At 47.1% G+C, this 19,482-nt stretch overlaps 2 protein-coding genes across 7 annotated transcripts in view; both read right to left on the bottom strand.

Moving 5' to 3' along the window:
- EHMT1 (euchromatic histone lysine methyltransferase 1) overlaps positions 1-14,194 on the bottom strand; it is a 139,476-nt gene extending 125,282 nt beyond the window's left edge. The window contains exon 1 of one of the 2 annotated variants that reach the window (XM_081804033.1): positions 14,079-14,194. In XM_081804033.1, coding sequence (XP_081660159.1) covers positions 14,079-14,141 — 63 coding nt within the window. In that variant the 5' untranslated portion in view covers positions 14,142-14,194. The remainder of the gene's footprint in view (positions 1-14,078) is intronic. The other variant, XM_081804034.1, reaches the window with a different exon arrangement.
- Positions 14,195-16,853: 2,659 nt separating this feature from the next.
- ARRDC1 (arrestin domain containing 1) overlaps positions 16,854-19,482 on the bottom strand; it is a 9,134-nt gene continuing 6,505 nt past the window's right edge. For 2 of the 5 annotated variants that reach the window (XM_031032442.2, XM_081804030.1), the window contains exons 3-8: positions 19,333-19,383; positions 19,078-19,232; positions 18,704-18,886; positions 18,431-18,607; positions 17,921-18,356; positions 16,854-17,865 (exon numbers count right to left, since the gene is read on the bottom strand). In XM_031032442.2, the coding sequence (XP_030888302.1) occupies positions 17,795-17,865; positions 17,921-18,356; positions 18,431-18,607; positions 18,704-18,886; positions 19,078-19,232; positions 19,333-19,383 (1,073 nt within the window). In that variant the 3' untranslated portion in view covers positions 16,854-17,794. The remainder of the gene's footprint in view (positions 17,866-17,920; positions 18,357-18,430; positions 18,608-18,703; positions 18,887-19,077; positions 19,233-19,332; positions 19,384-19,482) is intronic. The other 3 variants (XM_006737386.3, XM_031032443.2, XM_031032444.2) reach the window with 3 other exon arrangements.

Below are 19,482 nucleotides of genomic sequence, written 5' to 3'. Positions count from 1 at the left end.
ACATCAAAAGTAGAAGAAAAAAGAATAGTGGGCTTTGACTCTTTTTAATGCTTTTAATTCACAGATTACAATGTTACGGACTCCAATACTAAAGCACTGGGCTTACCATGCAAAGTTATCATGCAAAGACACAGTAACTACAGTAAAAGACAACAGTAAACATTGGCATCACAGACAAAGCACACATCCCAGACTTCACAATTCAGAGGAAAGCAATAATGAGAAAAGTCAGAAAATTCTAAGAAGCTCAACAACTCCAAATAAGATAAACTCAAAGACATACTCACCCAGACACATCATATTCCAACTGCTGAAAGCCAGAGGATTTTGAAAGCAACAAGAGAAATGCAACTTAATGACGTATAAGAGAGACCCTCGATAAGATTAGGAGCTGATCTCTCATCGGAAACCACAGAGGCCAGAAGACAGTGGGATGACACACTCAAAGTGTTGAAAGAATGTCAACCAAGAATTCTATACACACCAAAGTACTTTTATAAATGAAGAAGAAATTAAAGCATTTAATATTAACAAAAGAATTTGTCATTGGCAGACCTACTCTATAAGAAATGTTAAGGAAGTCCTCCAGGTAAATCTAAAAGACAGTATAAATGCATTTTTAGTTGTAACTGTTGTTTCCTTCTGTATGATTTTTTTTTTTTTTAAGATTTTATTTATGGGGCACCTGGGTGGCTCAGTTGTTAAACATCTGCCTTCAGCTCAGGTCATGATCCCAGGGTCCTGGGATCCAGCCCCGCATCAGGTTCCCTGCTCTGCGGGAAGCCTGCTTCTCCCTCTCCCACTCCCCCTGCTTGTGTTCCCTCTCTCGCTGTGTCTCTGTCAAAAAATAAATAAGTAAATAAATTTCTTTCCCCAAGGAAACAAAAGTATAGTCAAACAATGAAGGAAGTAAAGTTGCACACTGGAAAATATCTATCTAACACAAAAGAAAAGTAATGGAGGAACAGAGGAACAAAAGACTAAGATACATAAAAAACAAACACCAAACTAACAATACAAATCCTACCTTTTCAGTAATTACATTAAATATAAGTGGATTAACTATTCCAATTAAAAGGCAGAGACTGATGGGTAAAAAAAAATATGATCCAACTGTATGCTATCTACAAAACATAGACCTTAGATGTAAAGATATGAAGAACTTAAAAGTAAAAGCAGGAAAAAGAGCCACAAGAAGAAACCACAAACCACAAGCGGAAGGGCTACACGGCTATCAGACAACATAGGCTTTAAAACAAGAACTATTGCTAGAGACAAAGAGGGACATTTCATAATGAAAAAAGGGTCAAAACAACAGGCAGATGTAACAACTATAAATACACTCACAAGTAACAACAGAACCTCAAAACACATGAAGCAAACACTGACAAAACTGAAAGGAAAAGAAAATGCAACAATACCAGGGGACTCCAAAACCCTAATGCCAGTAAAAAAGAGAATCACTAAAAGACAAGGAAGAACGAGGAAGATTCCACACCACAGACCAGCTCCATCTAACGCACAGAGAACAACCTACCTAAGGGCTGCACAATACACATTCTGTTCAGGCACTCCAAATACTCTTCAAGACAGAACATTATCTGAGCCTTTTTTTTCAATTAATTAAAACAAGTTGAAATTAAAATATATCCTCTGACTGTAATGGAATATTAAAAATTAACAAAATATTAAAATCTAAGAAGTACCTAAATACTTGGAAATTAAGCAACACACTTCTAAATAATCCATGGGTCAGGGTGCCTGGCTGGCTGACTGGCTTAGTCGGCAGGGCACTGACACTTAATCTCAGGATCATCAGTTCAAGCCCCACACTGGGTGTGGATCCTACTTAAAAAAAAAAAAAAAATGAATAAATAATCAATCAACCAAACCATGGGTCAAAGATATCACAAGGGAAAACAGAAAATATTTTGAACTGAAAAAAGTGAAAACACAGCATATCAAAATTTGTAGGAGGCAGCTTGTTTTAGTTTTCTAGGGCTGCCATAACAGAGTATCATAACTGGGTGAATTAAAACAACAGAAATTCATTGTCTCAATTCTGGAAGCCAGAAGTCCAAAATCAAGGTGCCAGCTGGGCCATAATTTCTCTGATGGCTCTAGGGGGTTTTTCTTCCCTCTCCAGCTTCTGGTGTTTGCCGGCAAGCCTTGGTATTCCGTGGCTTATAGGTGTCACTCCAGGATATGGCTCTCCTTTCCCTTTACGTCTTCACATTGTCCCCTCCATACATGCCTGTCCTCACAAAGTACTTTCCTCTCTTATGCCAGCACCAATCACATTGTACTAGGAGCCATCCTATTCTGGACCTCATCTGAATTTGTCTACAACACACCATTTCCAAATAAGGTCACATCCTGAGGCATAGGGTGGGTAAGGGACTTCAATATATCTTTTTGGGGGGTCACAAATCAACACAGCTAAAAAAGTGCTTTGAGGGAAATGCATACCTCAAACTCCTACATCAGAAAAGAACTCAAACCAAGATCCTAAGCTTCCACCTTAAGAAACTAGAAAAAAGGCAAATTAAACCTAAAGCAAGCCAAAGAAAGTAAATAAAGATAAGATTAGAGTGAAAATAAATGAAAAGGGAATTAAACAACAATAAAGAACATCAACAAAATGAAGTTACTTCTTTGAAACTTCAACGTAACTCATAAACCTTTGGCTAAACTGACCAAGAAAAACAGAAGACCCAAATTACTAACCAGGAATGAAAGAGGGAATATTACTAGCCACCCTCGAAAAAAGAGAGAGAGAATTATAAGGGAATACTATAAGCAACTGTATACCAACAAAGTAGAGGAAATAAACAAATTCCTAGAAAGACAGAGAACACCAAAAGTGACTTAAGAATAGAAACCCTAAAAGAAATGAGGAAATTAATCGTGAAAAAACTTCCAACAAAGAAAACCCCAGAACCAAACTGCTTCAGGGGTGAATTCTACCAAACATCTAAAGAACAAAGAACACCAACCCTTCACAAACACTTCCAAAAAAATAGAATATACTTCCCAACTCATGAAGTCAATATCACTCTCAAACCAAACGCTCAGACTTCAACAAAAAAGAAAACCACAGACCAATGTAATATCCTTCATGAATACAGATGCAAAAGTCCTCACTACCAAACCAAATGCAGCAAGATGTAAGAAAGGCTAGATACCATGACAAAGTGGATTTACTGCAGAAACACTGAAAAATCAATGCAATACACCATATTAACAGAATAAAGGATAAAGCCATATGATCATCTCAACAAATGCAGAAGCACTTAAAACCCAATACCCCTTTCTGATTAAAACCAACAACAAAAACAAACGAAGAGGGGCGCCTGGGTGGCTCAGTCGTTAAGCGTCTGCCTTCGGCTCAGGTCATGATCCCAGGGTCCTGGGATCAAGCCCCGCATCGGGCTTCCAGCTCGGCAGGAGGCCTGCTTCTCCCTCTCCCACTCCCCCTGCTGCTGTTCCCTCTCTCGCTGTGTCTCTCTCTGTCAAATAAATAAATAAAATCTTTAAAAAAAAAAAAAAAAAAAAAAAACGAAGAAAAAGAAAAACACTAAACAACCTGGGAATAGAACGTAGCTTCTTCAAACTGATAAAAGGCATCTACGAAAACCCAAGGCTAACATCATACTCGATGGTGAAAGACTGAAAGCTTTTCCCTAAAAACAGGAATGAGACAGGGATGGCTGCTCTCACCACTTCTATTCAACATATTACTGGAGGTTCTAGTTAGAGCAATTAGGCAAGGAAAAGAAATAAAAGGCACCCAGATTTGAAAGGAAAACTCTTATATCTCTAGTCTCAGATGACATAATCTGTACAGTTGAAACTTGAATAACGCGGAAGGTCAGGATGCCAACCCCCGTGCAGATGAAAATCCACATATAACTTTTGACTCCCCAAAAACTGAACTAAGAGCCTACTGTTGACCAGAAGCCTTACCGATAACATAAACAGTTAAATTAACATATATTTTGTATATCATATGACGTATTCTTACAATAAAATACACTAAAGTATTAAGAAAATCATAAGGAAAGGGCGCCTGGGTGGCTCAGTTGGTTGGGTGACTGCCTTCGGCTCAGGTCATGATCCTGGAGTCCCGGGATCGAGTCCCGCATCGGGCTCCCTGCTCGGCAGGAGTCTGCTTCTCCCTCTGACCCTCTCCCCTCTCATGTGCTCTCTCTCTCAAATAAATAAATAAAATCTTTAAAAAAAAAAAAAAAAAAATCATAAGGAAAATACTTTAGAGTATTGTACTATATTTATCCAAAAAAATCTGCATGTAAGTGGACCCGCACAGTTCAAACCCACGTTGTTCAAGAGTCAACTGTACACACAACATGTGTATTTTTCTACATATATAACATAAATAAAGTTCCCCCAGAAATTGTATTTATGTTCTGGCTACAAGTCTTGTTACTGAATCTGTTTAAGGCATGAGGACAGATACTAGAGAACCATAATGGCAGATCCTAACAGACCACTTCTGTAAGGGAAGAAAAACAGATGGGCAGACGAGCCAGAGGTAGGAAAACACCTGACCTTTCACCAGCCCATAATACAGCTCGCATTTTGTTTCACTCTAGCGTTCATGGAGTTCACAAAACACAGGTGAAGAGCAAGGATGATCAAGCAACCAAGACTCTTTAAGCCTACATGCTAGCCTTGGAATCTGATGGGGAGAGGACCTAGACTCCAAGGACAGAAATCAGTTTGACAACCAGCCCAGCAAACAATTTTCAAACTACACAAGACAGAGAGCCCTCTAGGCCTTTCTCAGGCTAGCACTTACTAGGAGACCACTGGGTGTCAGATGCTTTCCATGTAATATCAAGACTCCCTTCTTCCATTGAAACTAATGTAATACTGTGCGTCAAAAAACTTCAATGAAAAAAAAAATCTGGGCGCCTGGGTGGCTCAGTCGGTTAAGCGACTGCCTTCGGCTCAGGTTATGATCCTGGAGTCCCAGGATTGAGTCCCGCATCGGGCTCCCTGCTCGGCGGGGAGTCTGCTTCTCCCTCTGACCCTCCTCCCTCTCATGCTGTCTCTCATTCTCTCTCTCTCAAATAAATAAATAAAATCTTAAAAAAATAAAAAAAAATAAAAAAAAAAAAAATCTCTCTCTCCTTTCCCATGAGTTGTACTTCATGGTAACCAAACAATTTTTCTTTGTAAAAATACTCCAGATAATAAAGGAAGAAAGTCTGCCATTTTGCAGTTAATGATCCTGAGCAATAAATATCAATGATTGTTAACATCGCAAAGCAAGATGACCAGACTTCTTATGCCTGATTAAAAAACAACAACTCAGTACTAGTTACAAAGTATTCTGGCTTAAAAAAAAAAAAAAAAAGTTTTAAAAAGACAAACCTACATCTGATGCAGCCTCTAGCCCTGGGCTGTCCAACTGAAAGATAATGTGAGCCACAAGCATGAGCCGGGTCTATAATCTTCAATTTTCTAGTAATCACATTTAAAAAAAGGAATTAGAAACACAAATTACTTTTAGTAATATTCAACCCAATATATCCAAAATATGCTATTTCAACATGCAATCAGTATTTTTTGCAGTATTAATGTGATACTTTACATTCTCCTTTTCACACTAAGTCTTCAAAATCCTGTATTTTGCACTTACAGCACATCTTAATCCACACTAACCATGTTTCAACTGCTCAAGAGTGGCATGATGGCTAGCATAATGGAAAGCATCAGCTCTGGATCTTAAATCGCAATGACAGTAAATATAGAGAACAGAGGAACATGTTAACATAGCAATGCAATCAGCAAAATCAAGATTATGGAAAGCTTTGGGACAAATGAACCATTATCTTCAAAACAACTGTGAAGGAAAAATAAAGACATGCCAATCAATATATTGAGATTTAAGAGAAATCTAGCAAGGACAATGAATAGACCATATTTTGTTCCTAATTTGAAATGAAATAAGAAATATGAACAGTAACTACATATTTATTGACTGAAATATTTATATGAACTGAAATATATATTCATAGATGGATTGGGGGCTGTCCATGAGGAAGTAACTGTTGATGCGAGGAGACAGGTATGAGGGGGCTCATTCTTCCACCATATATCTACTTATAAATAGGTTTGAAAAGTTCTGTAATAAAAAGTCTAAAATATCTACGTATGTACTTGCCTGTATAGGGCTCCACAATAATACTGGTGGCCTGCCAAGAGAATTGAGTGCTAGGGAACAAAGGAGAGAGATGTTTCACTTTATACTTCTTTTTTTTTAAATTTTGAATCATGTAACTGTCTTACCTACTCAAAAAATTAAATTTGCACATATACATACTTTGACTCCATTCCCTGGCCTCTGCAACTCCACCATGTCACCAGGCCCAGGCCTACTCACTAGTCCCCCTGCTTCTTCTCTGGCCTTCCTTCAATCCACTCTCCACACCGCAGCCAGTCGTCTTTTTAAAATAGCATTCTGTGCCTAAAATCCTTCAATGACTGTCTACAGTGCTTAGGAAACCACCAACTCGTTACCAAGGCAACAAGACCCTATATGACCTGGCCCTGCCTCTCCAGCCTCACCTCGTGCCACTCGCCCCTTCTGACCTAGTAATTCCACCCTGTACCAAAGGATACAGACTCACCCAATTCATGATTGAAGAAACTGGGACATCTCTACAAAACACACCACGTGGCCATTAAAAATGTTAAAGATGTGGATGCACAGGAAATAATACACGAAAGAGGAGAACGCAAACAGCACATACTCACTGAGTATAGCCACTTTTAAATATGAACATGCACATTCACAAGGATCAGAAAAAAAAAAAAACAGATGACAAATATTTGGCATTATCAGGTTTCAATTTTCTGAATGTGTTAAAATGCCCTTTTTTTTAAAGAAATGTACATATTGTACCTCACCGTTCCAACTCATGCCTTACCTCCTTTAAGACCTGGACTAACCCATCTTCCTCAAGGAGCCTTTCCCAACACAGGTCTGGCTGCAGCGACGAATGCAGGAGCACAGCCCTTTTCTTGTTTACTTTTAACTGATTCCATCTCATTTCCTGCTTGGTAATATTTGCTCTACCACATTTTTACATTTTGTAAAAATGTGCATATCCTCTTACAGAGGACATAGACTAGCACTTCACAAACAGAAGGTACTCAATAAATGCTTACAGACCCCCTGGAAAGATCATTTAAAATATACTCTGATCGGAACTTACAAACAAACCTATTAAAACTGGGGTGCCAAAAGCAGTCCAAAAACTTTTCTAAGTAAAATACCAACAGACAGTGATGCAATTGGGAAAGTGACCTCTCATCTAGGAAGACACAATTTCAAAGGAAATGCCACCTTCAAAGAGTTGGTTTTCAAAATCCAAAACCTGTGAAGAGTTTTTTTTTAAATAAGTGAAAATACTAGAAGTTAAATAAAAGCAGAACAGTAAATGGGAGGACGTCTCAAAATCTGGAACTGACACTTTCTATACCACACCTACAGTAGGCCAGAGTAACTGGGCTCCAATAATTATGCCCTATGTGACTAGCTGAGTCAGCACTGTAACTTGAAATCAAACTGCCCACTTACTATAAGATAAAAGCTTCCATCAAACATAGTAAGTCCAATGAAATACCAAATGAAGTTCCTAAAGAAAAGCCCAAAACATGGCTCTTATTGTTCAATTATTTTCAAAGACAAGTTCAATAAAATGTGGTCAAACAATACAAAACTGTTTTGTGACAGGACAGGAAGCAGAAGCAGGAAACAAGGACTGTAGCCCCCACTCTGGCACTCATCACACATGAGATCTCCAACAACTAAGCCTCCACCTCCAGGTGTCCTTCTGAGCATTAGGGCTAAGATACACTCATCGCTCTTGCTTACCTTTATTATGACTCCAGAACCTTCCCCAGTAATGAGTCCAGAAACACAAGCCACATAGATCCTGAGAGGGGCAGCCCTTTCCACAGGGGAGCTATGCTTTTAGTGTGGGGGAAAACTCACTTCTCAAGATTTACAGTAAATCCTTCTGATTTCTACGTGACAGAATGCTTTCCACCCCCTTCCCTCATCAAAAATCAACCAAAGACAAGAACAGGAAAGAGAAACATAAACTCCACCTAAGACACATTTGAAACCCCTACACGAAACACAAATAGGAAGATGGAGAAGAGCTAAATCACTATACAGAGCGGAGGAAGAGGAACCTAAAGAAGGAGGTTACTGGGGCGCCTGGGTGGCTCAGTCATTAAGCGTCTGCCTTCGGCTCAGATCGCGATCCCAGGGTCCTGGGATCGAGTCCTGCATCGGGCTCCCTGCTCCGCGGGAAGCCTGCTTCTCCCTCTCCCACTCCCCCTGCTTGTGTTCCCTCTCTGTCTCTCTCTGTCAAATAAATAAATAAAATCTTTAAAAAATAAAAATAAATCTAAAAAAGGAGGTTACTGCTGAGAAGCAGGCTGACTGATCCCACAGGACTATGGAGAGGCTCAGAAGATGGGGTGATGCCTGGAGCTAAAAAGGAGTGTGGGTGTAAAAATCCACCTAGAAGGTGTTGGACTCTCAGGTCCCCAGGCACCCCCTACACACTCAGACAAGCACTCCTCTATGGTAGCTGCAGAGACCAGAGGGCTAGCTCAGTAAGAACTCTACCAGAAGTGTACCACACTTGGGGACCGCGGGCACAAAGAACAGGAGTAAGCTCCACAACTGAAAGCAGGGAAATTAGGTCAAGGCTATGTACTGAGACACGGGAAGACCCTCCTCTTCCTCCTCCTGCCCTTTAACCTAGCTCCAGAATGTCCAGCTCAACAGCAACAAGGCAAAAGACTGATGGAGCCTTCTCTGAAGAAGTAAAACCAGGGGACAGTAACATTTAGAGAGCCAACAAAAAAGTCAGTCATCACCCTCCACTGAAGCAACAAGTAAACAAGCCCCCAAACACTCAAGCTTTCCATTTTTAGCACTTTATTCTTAAAGGTGAATAAAGAGCCAACCATCACCAGACACTGGGAGAAGCTGTCCAGAAAGAAAGAAAAAGATCAGAAAAAGAAAAAAATCAGAAAAACAGTAATTTTAAAATAATTTTTTTTAAGTAGGCCACAGGCCCAGCGTGGAGCCCAACGTGGGGCTTGAACTCACCACCCTAAGATCAAGACCTGAGTCCAGATCAAGAGTCAGACACTGGGCGCTTGAGTGGCTCTGTGGGTTAAGCATCTGCCTTCAGTCCAGGTCATGATATCAGGGTCCTGGGATCACATTGGGCTCCCTGCTCAGCAGGAGGTCTGCTTCTCCCTCACCCTCTGTGCTTCCTCCCCGCTTGTGTTCTCCCTCCCTCTTTCTCTCTCTCCCCCAAATAAATATATAAAATCTTTAAAAAAAAAAAAAAAAAGGGGGGGGGCGCCCAGGTGGCTCAGTTGGTTAATCGTCTGCTTTCCGATCGGGTCATGATTCCAGGGTCCTGGGATCGAGCCCCACATCAGGCTCCCTGCTCGGCGGAGAGCCTGCTTCTCCCTCTCCCTCTGCCTGCTGCTCTGCCTACTTGTGCTCGCTCTCTATCCGTCAAATAAATAAATAAAATCTTAAAAAAAAGAGTTGGATGCCTAATCAACTGAAGCACCCAGGTGCCCAATAAAATAGTTTTTTAAAGTTTTAATTGGATTTTAAGAAATTTAACTGAAATCAAGCAGATACTATATACATTAAACAAGAATAGGAAGCATTAAAAAAGGAAGACAGAATAAAGAACATGAAAATATGACAAGAAAAGTTAAAAATTCAGTGAAAGAACAGTCAAAAATGCTCCCAAAAAGTAAAACAAAAAGATTAAGTCACGACCAGGATAAAAAGCTTTTAAAAATTAGAATACTGGGGTGCCTGAATGGCTCAATCGGTTAAGCGTCCAACTCTTGGTTTCAGCTCAGGTCATGATCTCAAGGTTGGGCTCTGCACTCAGCACAGAGTCTGCTTGAGATTCTCTCTCTCCCTCTGCCTGTGCCCCTCCCCCTGCTTGAGTGCGCTCTCTCTCTCCCTCTCCACTCTAAATAAGTAAAAACTTTTTAAAAAATAAATAAAAATTAGAATATTTAGTACAGGAAGTACAATATCCAACTGAAATAGTAGAAAATAAACTATCTCAAACATATTGTACAAAATTTCCTACCAACAAAAGGGCATCAATCTCCAGATTTCAAGCTACTTAATATCCTGCATGATAATGAAAATAGGCTACCATTAAGACACATCATAAAAACTGTGGGATGTAATGATCCTAAAAATGTGTTGGGGGAATCATGGTTAAAAGGACTGAGATCAAACTGGACTTCTCAACAGCAACAATGAAAACTAGAAGATATGGGAGCAATAACTTAAAAACTACCTCCAACCTGGAATGCCAAGCCCAGCCAAACATAATCTTTCAGTGTGATGGTAGAATAAGTACATTTTCAGACATGCAAGTCCCAAAAGTTTGCCTCCCAAAAAACTACTGGTAAGCTATTAGAGAATGTGTTCTACCACCACGAGTGAGTAAACACACAGAGAGGAGCCATTAGATGCAGGGAAAGGGATTCATCACTAGAGAATGATGGGGGCAATTCCCAGGATGTCAGTGTGCACCAAGCCAAGAGAACAAGCACATCCTGACTTGGGCAGAGTGACTCAGGAGCACCAAAGAAGCAAATGGTGAGCTGACAGGGCAAAGTGGAGGAAACTTAAATTGAGAAACATTTCACGGAATAGAAAGTGCAAGAACGTTATTCTGAAGTTCAAAGGAAACCAGGCAAATGAAAAATGAGGCAATCATTAACTCCAAGAAAGAAAAAAGGCTGTATAAAAAAAAGAAATACAGGGTGCCTGGCTGGCTTGGTGGAGCCTGTGACTCTGATCTCAGGGTTGTGAGTTCGAGCCCCACACTGGGTGTAGAGATTACTTAAAAATAAAATCTTAAGGGGTGCATGGGTGGCTCAGTCGGTTAAGCGTCCTATTCTTGGTTTTGGCTCAGGTCATGATCTCAGGGTCGTGGGATCAGCACAGCTCAGCACAGAGTCTACTTAAGATTTTCTCCCTCCCCCTCTGCCCCTCCCTCCACTCACATGCTCTCTAAGATAAAATCTTTTTAAAAAAATAAAATCTTAAAAAGAAAGAAAAGGAAAGAAAAGCAACTGCATGGCACAATAATGACCTGAACTGATGATTTTGGGTACGAATTTAACCAAAACTGAGTGTTCCAGGTAACAGAGTATGAGAGAACTGAAGTCATCATCTACCATTAGTGGAAGCCAACAAATAACCCCTAAAATTGGTGAATGAAGACATGGCAACACAAACATATTATTTAGACACATGAAGCAAATGTTAAGAGTGTCAAGTGGCTGCTGCCTCTCTAGAAAGGCAAGAGAGGAGGAGGAGGGTGGCCTTTTTAAAAGGTCTTTTAGGGGGCGCCTGGGTGGCTCAGTTGGTTAAGCGACTGCCTTCGGCTCAGGTCATGATCCTGGAGTCCCGGGATCGAGTCCCACATGGGGCTCCCTGCTCAGCGGGGGGTCTGCTTCTCCCTCTGACCCGCTTCCCTCTCATGCTCTGTCTCTCATTCTCTCTCTCAAATAAATAAAATCTTTAAAAAAAAAAAAAAAAGGTCTTTTAGAACTATTTGACTTTTTTTTTTTTTTTAACTTCCTTCAGTATTTTTTTTTGGGGGGAGGGAGTCTAAGTAGGCTCCACACCCAATATGGAGCTTGAACTCACCACCCTGAGATCAAGAGTCTTATGGAATGAGCCAGCCAGGTGCCCCAACACTATCTGACTTTTTAAACTATGTACATGTGCTTATATTATTTTAACAAAAAAGTAAGTTTTAAAAAAGAGATACAAAGTTGCCACCCTGCTAGAATATGAAGCATACAATCTGCCTGGGAAGGCTCTCCTGCTAAAAGGAGACATTTTGCTGGGTCAAAAGCCTTAAATCAAGTACATTACCCTATGCTCTGGTCCTGGGCGATCCTGAACATACATTAAACCCCAGGAGCCCCCACTTACTAATCCACAAAATGGGAGCAGGGGATATATTCCACTAGCTTACTAGTTCTCTTTAGTGTGAAAAAGTGGTGACTCTCTTTCGAGGTCAAGGAAAAGAGAAAAGAACAAACAGGCAATTAGGTAAGTTTCAAATGTTCACTTTGCTGGTTTAATCATTTGGCAATCAGTGAACCCTGATCCACTAACCATTTCACAGATTTAGTGGCAAGAGATGATCTTATGCCTACCCACCGTCCAGGAGGCCCCTTACCCTATCAATGCACCTCCACAATAAACACTTAAGATCATGAATCTAAACCCAGAGCTTTCATTTCGTGAAAATGACCACCACGGACACAGCACATGTTCAGTGAGCTAAACTGCCTGCATACATCCTCTCCAGCACAAAGTCTGAGACGCTGGGATGCACTGTGCCTGTTTCTTCATCTGCAAACGGGAACAGAACAGTACCCACCTCGGAAGATCGCTGTCAGGCTTTAATGAGTGAATTCACGCAAAGCACCACAACAGGATTGGACACAGGTAAGGGCTTAGTAAACAGGCTGTCATTACCACCAGCTGAGTTAAGCCCTCTATTCAAGGCTGATCGTGGAATGAGAGCCATCTGGGGTCATTTGCTCATCAGTTATTTATTAAAAACCTACTATGTGCCAAACACCCAACAAGTGCTAGTCCTACAACGGACTATGAAGTCATTCAATCTCTTCCAAGTCGTGTTTTCCTTGCCTGCTAAGTAGGAAATAATAGTACCTGCCGCACAGAGCAGAGAAAGGTAAACGAGAGAACTTACCTGAAGTAAATCACAGGGCCGCGAGCCACAGCGAGTGCCCAATAAATATCATCACTCCGTACACATCTTTTCTCCACAAACCTGGAAGTGACTTTTAAAGTTACCCAATTTACCTACTTGTCCCAGAGCCTCATACATTCCTTGAGTGTGTGATAAGAATTCAATTAATACTCCTCGCATTGCACTTTAAAAATCCCCTGCACCCTCCCAGTGTACTTACTATCAACACTCCCAAAGATACACGAAAAAGATCAGAAATAAGAAGACCACACATTACTTCGATCAAAAGACACAGTTAAGTGTATGCACCAGATGACTGTATTACCACACCTGAGCTTTCTGAAGTCCCCACGTTTATTGCTACACACGAAGTACTTTCAGAGAAAAACTCAGAGATCATCACTTTTTTCCAAACTGGTCCCTTCTGTCAGCCCGAAGCCCGCACTATTTCTGCATTTCCACGGGCACACTGCCTCCTGCTTGCTTTTCCCTTCCGTGGGAAGCTAGTGGTCCATCTCACAAGAGTTTGGTCTCAGTGCTGCTACAAGCTAGGAAACAAACTATCCTTGAGAATCGGCAAAAGGGACGACTAAACAGCATTAACAAAAAAGGGGAACTTTTTATGTCCAAAGCCCGTTTAAGCAGTCTGTTTAGAAATAAACTGAAGTCGTGCATTCCTGCTTCTGACAGCCGCCAGGGCTGGGCAGCATTGTCTGGGGAGAAGCGCGCCGGGCCGGCCAACTTTTCGTTAAAGACGGTGCCATCCTATTCGGAACAAAGTGAAAGGTCAGCGGGGCGCAGGAGAGGCGCCGGGAGCGGACGGCCTCGCCTCGGCTCGCGCCGCGAAGTTGGCCGGCTCGCCCCACTTTCCCTTTTGTCCTCCGCCCCTTCCGCGGGGCTCCCGGCCGAGGCCCGGGGCGCGCGGGGGCGGGCGGCGCGGACGCGGGCAGCCGGCCCTCACCCCGCGCCCCGCCCGCCGCCCCCCGCCCGCCGGCCGCCCCCCGCCCGCCCGCCGCACAAAGCGCGCCCCGCGCGGCGCGGCCCGGACGCCGGCGGCCTCGGCCCGGCCTCGGCCTGAGGCGCGGCGACGGCGGCGGCGGCGGGGAGGCGCGGGCCCGCCCGGCCCCCTCCGGCTCGGCGCCCCCGCCCGCGCCCGCGCGCCCCGCCTGCCCGCCGGCTCCGCGCCCGCCGCCGCCGCGCCCGCCGCCCCCGCCGGCCCGCCGCCCCGCTCCTCACCTCGGCATCCGCGGCGGCCATGGCCCGGGCCCGCAGCGTGGCCCCGCCCCTCCCGCGCGCCATCGCCCCGCCCGCGCCTCGCGGCCCAGGGCGGGGCGGGGCTGGCCGCGCGCGTCTGCGCCTGCGCCCGCGCCCGCGCCCGCGCACTACGGCCCGGCGTGCGGCGTCCCCGGCGCGAGCCTGCGCCGGCCGGAACCGGGGCGCGCGGGCCGAGCGGGGGGCGGAGCCGGACGCAGCGGCCTTCCGGAGGCGTCGCGGCGGCTGGGCTTCGTTCTCCCGTTTTCACAAATATCTTTTCCTTCTACGTGGGCATTCTGGTGGGCTGGCTGGGGTGGAGAAGGATCCCTGACCTCTAACCCCGGACACACTTTTCTTCCGTCGACCTTCGCAGAAGGCGGATCCTGACTTGCGTCCTAGGGCGGTGCCCGGGTTCGCGGGTATTCCCGGGTTGGTGGGCAGGGGCTTGGTTGTGAGGAATGCCCACCCGGAGGGTGCTTCTGGGCCGTACCCGGTGGTGGGGGTGCCCCGGCCGGGGGGGGGGTGTCCTGCTAGGAGTGGGTGCCCGCGTTGTGGCGACCGAGAAGCCTGCCCCGACAGGGGAGGGGAATGTGCCGGTGGGGAGGATTGCCCCGGCTTTGGGAGGATGTCTCAATGAGGAGAGTTGCCTCCGTTTGGGGTGCTTCGGTTAGGGGAGGTGCCCTGGCCTCGGGGCATGCTCTGGCCAGGGAGCACTTCCGCTGTGGGAGACGATGCTCTGACTAGGGAGGGTGTCCCGCTAGGAAAGTGCGCTCTGGACGGGGACTGTGTTCTGATTGGGAAGGCTGGGGGTGGGGCGGGGAACGTCCCCAGGAGGACTGCCCCCCGCTCGTGCGGGATGCTCCAGTTAGGAGGTGTGCTCCGTCTGGGCAGCCTCCGTGAGCCACCCCAAGCTCTTTGAATCGGCACCTACCCGCCAGCCTGCCAGCCAGTTATGCACAGAGATCTCTGCACACCAAGCAGCCCTCATGGACAGCATCACATAAACTGGCTTCGCCCACCCGTTCCCTAAGGCCTATTTTTACCATCTTCTGGGAGTTGAGGAAAGAAATATAGACTGAAATTGGGTTTCTCTGGCCAGTCTTTGCAGCGAGAACTGAGGAGGCCCTGAGTCGAAGGCTAATCCTGCCTCCCCCTGGCTTATGATGGCTCACTCTCACGGGACTGCAGGAAAAAGTAACTAAGGTGGGCATTGACCATGCACAGAGGTGCAGAGGAGGAAGTGGACGAATGTAAGTACCTAGAAAATCTTCCCAGGTTTCTCTGGGACAGCCTAAGTCAGCTCCTGACAGGCTTAGGACCCCAGCTCTGAGCCTCATGACTGGAAGCTCAATAGTCCCAGCCTGCACAGCCCAACCTGACCCACCTTCACCCATATACGCCTCTCTGGCACCATCCTCCCCATCTCCACTCCTGCGTTATCTCCGCAGTGTCTCTACCGTCCTCGGGTTTCAAATACCACTTCTTCAGGGAAGCCTTCCCTGACCTCTCTATTGAAAACAATACTGCTTCCCAGAACTTCCTTGCTTTGACTCCATGGCACTTCACTGCTATGTTGTCTTTCCCACTTAGAAGTCCAGACAGACAGAGATTTTTATCTTGTGTGCCCTACTGCCTATAACAATGCTTGGCATGAAGGAGACAAATATTTGTTGAGGGGCACCTGGGTGGCTCAGTCGGTTAAGCAGCTGCCTTCGGCTCAGGTCATTATCTCAGGGTCCTGGGATTGAGTCCCACATTGGGCTCCTTGCTCAGCAGGGAGCCTGCTTCCCCCTCTGCCTGCCACTCTGCCTACTGTGCACACTCTCTGTCAAATAAAATCTTAAGAAAAAAAATATATATTTGTTGAATGAATAAATCAGATGTGGAGAGAAAGTCCTTTACCAGGCAAATATTGACTGTAAGTGAATGTGTCCCCATTTTGCACTGTAAGCCCAACCCACCCTATCCTTGTGTGATCACTGATCACTTATATCAAGTGCTGTTTTTGACACATGCCATGTGAACTGTATAACCATCAGGTCAGTCATGAGACGTGGGTTGAGTGAACAAACTAAAGCAAGGGAGTTGAGTGCCCTCAAGACCGCCTAACTGTTGAGACGCTGAGATGGGGTTGAAAGCCAGGCAGGTTTCCAACAATGAGGCCTAATGGATGGTTTACAGATTATCCTCCCTGTGGCATATTTTGAGCTTTTCTCCAATGTTCATCCTCTCCTTGTTCCACAAATAGTAACATTTTAGCTGGGTACATGGCTGCCTGGCTAAGGAGCACATTTCTGTCAAGAGTGGCCAATGGGATGTTTGCACAAGTGATTCAATCTACTTCCCAGCCTGTAGCCTCCCAGAAGTTACAGGAGCAGGCCCAGGAAATTGGCTGATGGTGAAGTCTGGAATGGCCACCCTGAACCCCGGGGTGGAAGCCTCAACCTGAGAATAACAGCTATCTGAACTGTTAAGTGTACAAGAAATAAACCCCCAAGGGCGGGGGGTGGGGAGGCAGGGGGTTCAATATGTCCAGTCCTAGTCCCGTAAGTTTGTTATAGATTAAGGTAACTGAGACACTTACCCAAGGTCACTCCCTCACCGTATGTCAGATACGGAATTTCAACCCAAAGTCTTATCTTAATCCCACCTCCAGTATTTCCCAAAGCACGGTCCAGATCACTGGCCCCATTGGGCATTTACAGGCCTCCCCACAGCACTGGAACACCTGCAGGATGCCCCTTTGGTAAACGTTGCTCTGCCGAACCCTGACTTTATTTGTTCTTGGGTTCCTTGAATCCTAGACAACAGGCATTTGAAAGGGACCTCGGGAGCAGGCATGGGCTTGGGTGTTCATGGGAGACGAGCAGCAGTATCCCTCAGAGCCAGACGTGGGTGGCAGTGGTGACAGCAGGAACTTGAGACTTGAGGCCAAGGATAAGGGAACAGCACAAGGGGTGGGCACGTGGGCAAGCCCACCTGGTCACCCCCCACAGGATTTCCTCTGGTGCAGGAGATCTGAACTCCGCCACCTGGAATGATGGGTGCTGGATGGGCAAGCCCAAAGTGTGTCAATAAAACCTTACAGGGGTGCTCTTCTCCCCACATTACAAATACATTTTAAATTAACACCAAGGCTCCAGACATGCAAGCCCCACTCTGAGGGCACATCCTTAAGCAGAACCATGAGAACGAGCACCAGCCCCGGCCTGAGTTAAAGGTACCCAGTCCATGCTGGTCCCGCTCCCCCGGGCCAGTCATCTAAGCCCTAGGCACCTGGAAGGAGACGCCCAGAACCAAGGAGAGGGGCATGCGCACTGGAGAGGATGGGGCGGCCCATAGGCGGGGTTCCAGGACTGAAGGAAGGGCGAGCAGGACCAGGAGTGGGGGGTGCATGCCCAGGAGGGGCACCCAGGGCTAGGCTGCTATGCACCGGGCGGGAAGAGGGTGCCCGAGAGGCTGTCCTGTGCCTAGCTCTACAAATGAAGTGCTTTATTTACACGGCATCTCTCCAGGCCCCAGGCCCCTGGGGAGAGGCTGGTCCCTAGGCAGAGGCTGAAAGGAGCAGCCGGGCAGCAGCGGGTCCTGAGTGGGCCGGGTCAGGCCGGGAGCGAAGAAGGCACAAGGCCCTGGGTGCCCGGTCCCAGGGCAAAGGTCAGCCCACCCGGAGAAGGCGGCACAGGGTCAGCTCCCAGGTGTCAGGCTGGGATCTGCACCGCCACAGCTCTGCTCATAGGATGGCGGGGCCTCTGCGGAGAGAGAACGAGGTCTGCATGGGGTTCATGGTGCCCTCTCCCCCACCCGGCCCCAGGCCCCTCACTCACCATAGGGATAGCCCCACGAACTGTACTCTGGGGGCAGGATCAAGGTACTGTTGGTGGGCACTGGCCCTCCGGAACCCTCTGCAAAGTAGGGGACTGTGGCACCTGTGGAGATGCACAAGGGAGGGGGCAATGGGTGGGGAGCAGGGCTGCCATCCTGAGGGCGGGGTTCAGGGGCACCAGGCACAGAGCCAAAGGCAGCAGGCAATGGCTGCTCATGTGAGTGGCTCTCCGTGGAGAGGGAGACTGCATCTGCGAAGCGGGGGCTGCTGGCCGCAGCCTCGGCCTCCTCCTGGGGCGGCGCCGAGGGCACCACGGGGACTGGCACCCCAGGAGGCAGCCCTGGGCCTGGCCGGAGGCTCATCGGGGCGTGGTTCACAGCGATATTGCCGATGAAGACAGGGAGGGTCACAGTGGCTTCAGGCACCTTCAGGGAGACCTGGGGAGGATGGGAGAGTGAGGCTAGGCTACCCAGCCCCCTTTCCCCACCACACTCCCTCCAACCCCCAGCACCTGCAGGTAGTAGTCCACGTGGATGAGGCTGCAGCCTGGCAGGGCTGACTGGGGCAGGGCAGGCACCAGGATCTGCTCTTGCCACTGTGCCCGCCTCCAGGCCTTGACACCTGCACCCTCTACTTCTGCGATGGTCCGCACGTCATGGACCCAGCGCTTGGCCTTGTAGGACACTTTCTGGGGAAGGGCCAGCCTGTGAGCCTGGCAGGCCAGTCACCTCCCCCTCCTCCAGCCCCGTGGGGACAGGCCTTGACAGCCAGAGAGGACTCTGACCTGCAGCAGACTGGCTACCACAGGGCTCGTGTCCTTGCCTGACTGGTTCTCGATGTCAGCCTGCAGCCGCAGCACCTGCCCTACCACGTAGCCGCGGAGGTCAGTGCTGGCGGTGAGGACCACACTGCCTGTCTTCACCAGCTTATAGGAGAACTTCTTGGTAGTGGAGGCCACGTTGGGTTGCTTGAGGGGAGGGCAGTAATTAAGTGTTTGGCAGGTATGGGCAGCCTAGATCTCTGCAGCCCCTGGACAAGCCCACTCAGCCCTGCTAACCCTGCCCCCCAGACACTGCACAGTGCTCTTCTAGATCCCAGCCACCTCATCTCTGAGCCTGGGGGTAGGGCATCAGCCAGGAACCACGGCTCCATCCTCACCTCAATGTCTGGGATGCTGTTCAGGTTCAGGGGGCTCAAAATATAGAATACACGGCTGCACTGGTGATCCTTGGAAAAACGTGGTGTGTCAATGGTGGCCCGCACCTGGTGGACAATCTTCCCAAAGGGGCCCTCGAAGGACGTGGGCGCTGTGGCTGGAGAAAGAGCAGGGAATGGCACCCAACTGTCCCCTGTCCCACCTCCTGTCCACCAACTGTCAGCAGCAGGCCTGGCCAGGCCAGGCTGGGCTCTTACCAGGAAGCAGGAACTGGAAAGGGAAATTGTGCTCACCAGCTGGCAGGCTCCCTGCGGAGACAGGAGGCAGGGGTGGGGGAGAGGGGCTCAGGAGCCTGCGGAGACAGGAGGCAGGGGTGGGGGAGAGGGGCTCAGGAGCCTGCAGAGGCA

The sequence above is a fragment of the Leptonychotes weddellii genome, chromosome 14 (assembly GCF_054177405.1).
Source record: "Leptonychotes weddellii isolate Sample4059 chromosome 14, ASM5417740v2, whole genome shotgun sequence".
Lineage (NCBI taxonomy): Eukaryota > Metazoa > Chordata > Mammalia > Carnivora > Phocidae > Leptonychotes > Leptonychotes weddellii.
The sequence above is the reverse complement of the archived record's forward strand: the minus strand, read 5'-3'. Positions and strand labels throughout refer to the sequence as shown.